The sequence below is a fragment of the Morone saxatilis genome, unplaced genomic scaffold, assembly GCF_004916995.1.
Source record: "Morone saxatilis isolate NCDOM2014 unplaced genomic scaffold, NCSU_SB_2.0 Contig0, whole genome shotgun sequence".
Taxonomy (NCBI): Eukaryota; Metazoa; Chordata; class Actinopteri; family Moronidae; genus Morone; species Morone saxatilis.
In genome coordinates this window covers 552,262-553,959 of record NW_023339650.1, presented here as the reverse complement: position 1 = coordinate 553,959, position 1,698 = coordinate 552,262, and the positions used below count along the sequence as shown (strand labels likewise).

Genomic DNA, 1,698 nt, shown 5'->3' with positions numbered 1-1,698 from the left:
GTGTGCAAAAAGCAATGTACTTATTAGCTGTTTAGCGAGCAACTAATTTCTCACATCAATGTTGCGAACATAACACAGATGTTACAAATGTGACATTGAACAGCTAGTGTAACCTTCGTAACAATAGGTAATATTAATATACAGTGACGTAATGACGTGGCTCTATATCGCAGGAGGCTGTAGTCAGGTATCAGGACCAAAACCTTACGCCACAGTTTCTTTCCGTCTGCAGCTGATCTCATTAACAAGGCCTGAGACCCCCACTGACACTGACACTTAAACCCACCTTGTATATATGCATTACAATAATGTCTATAAGTACAGTCCATTACCATTTACTTCTGTTGTTTTTGTTGTTTTTTTTTTTTTATCTTGCACATTGCATATATCAATGTCACACTTTTCTGTACAGCTCTTTAATCATTTATTTAAGTATCCGGCCATTTTGTACATGTTCTTTCTCTCTTTATACTTGTGTATAGTGGTAGTAGGTTGATATAAAATTGGATGGTGAGACATAGCTAATATGATAACCTCCGCATTTTAAGCCAAAAGGGGTTTCTGTCTTATTTTTCAGCCAAGTCCAAAATTTCACCTTAAATAGTTTGATAAATATGGGTCCAGCAGTCAGTGTCACATTCTGACATCCACAGCAGTCTTCTGGATGTGATAACAACAAAAAATCATCAAGAGAGGGTTTTTAATCTTTCTCCCTGTTTGGACACTCTGACTCAACTTTCTGACTGGTTCTCCTTACAGCCATCTTATTGGATCAATGCTGTTCCACACACAACCTAACCAAACCATAAGACAATATTTGACCTCAGCAGAGTTGAGATGGTGCAACCCAGGTCTTCACTTGTTCTTCTAGTGTCCCACACAGTGTGCAACAAGTACGCTCCGTGGTTTCCCACACAACAAGCTTCATTTGGGAGGTCAGAGTCTAACAAAGATTGTGAATAAGTGCATAGATGGAGAAAGCAGAAGCAACCTGTTCCCGCTGAGTTACTGACTCTTCTTTTTTTTTCCTTGAATACAAGAAGCTGCAAATGACAACAAGGGCCCGATAAAGACAACATAGAACAACATACCGCAGACCAGACACACACAGAGAATGGGTTTAGCGCTGCGCTCCAGTTAATTGGATTGGACGGTGAAGAGCGTGGATGTCCAATGGGTCTGCCACACGGCCGACTCCACGTCATGTGACCTCAGCGAAGGCGATGTGATTCTGCGAGGAAGAAGGATCAACACAAAGGGAGAGTCAGGACAAAGGAAAGAAGGAATTTAGATTGGTCTACCAGGACACTTTTATTTGAAAAAATCACTCTAGTAATTTGAAGCTGGGGTTATTGGCACTTTTTATAGTTTTATAGTATAGTTTTTTTTTTAGTTTTTAGGAAAATCATCAGTCAAATGAGTATAGAAATATCAGGGCATGACACCTCCCAACCTCGTCAAATACTGGTGCTTGGTCAGTGGCCCTGTACTTTAAAATGTGACACTGTAGGTACCCTCTTGCGTCAATTCCATGGAAGTTAGTAATAATAAATATAAAACGTCACATTTAAAGCGGAGGGCCACTGACCAAGCTGAAGTATTTGAGGACTTGGGAATGAGACTGGATTAGCCACAAATATATATCTATGCGGCTGCTAGCATTAGCTCAGCTGATTTGTCTGATAACTTAAGATCCAG

General features: G+C 40.2%; 1 protein-coding gene across 1 annotated transcript in view; it reads right to left on the bottom strand.

Moving 5' to 3' along the window:
- Positions 1-419: 419 nt before the first annotated feature.
- plppr5b (phospholipid phosphatase related 5b) overlaps positions 420-1,698 on the bottom strand; it is a 25,987-nt gene continuing 24,708 nt past the window's right edge. Inside the window, exon 5 of the mRNA XM_035656121.1 lies at positions 420-1,231. Within this exon, the coding sequence (XP_035512014.1) occupies positions 1,202-1,231 (30 nt within the window). The 3' untranslated portion in view covers positions 420-1,201. The remainder of the gene's footprint in view (positions 1,232-1,698) is intronic.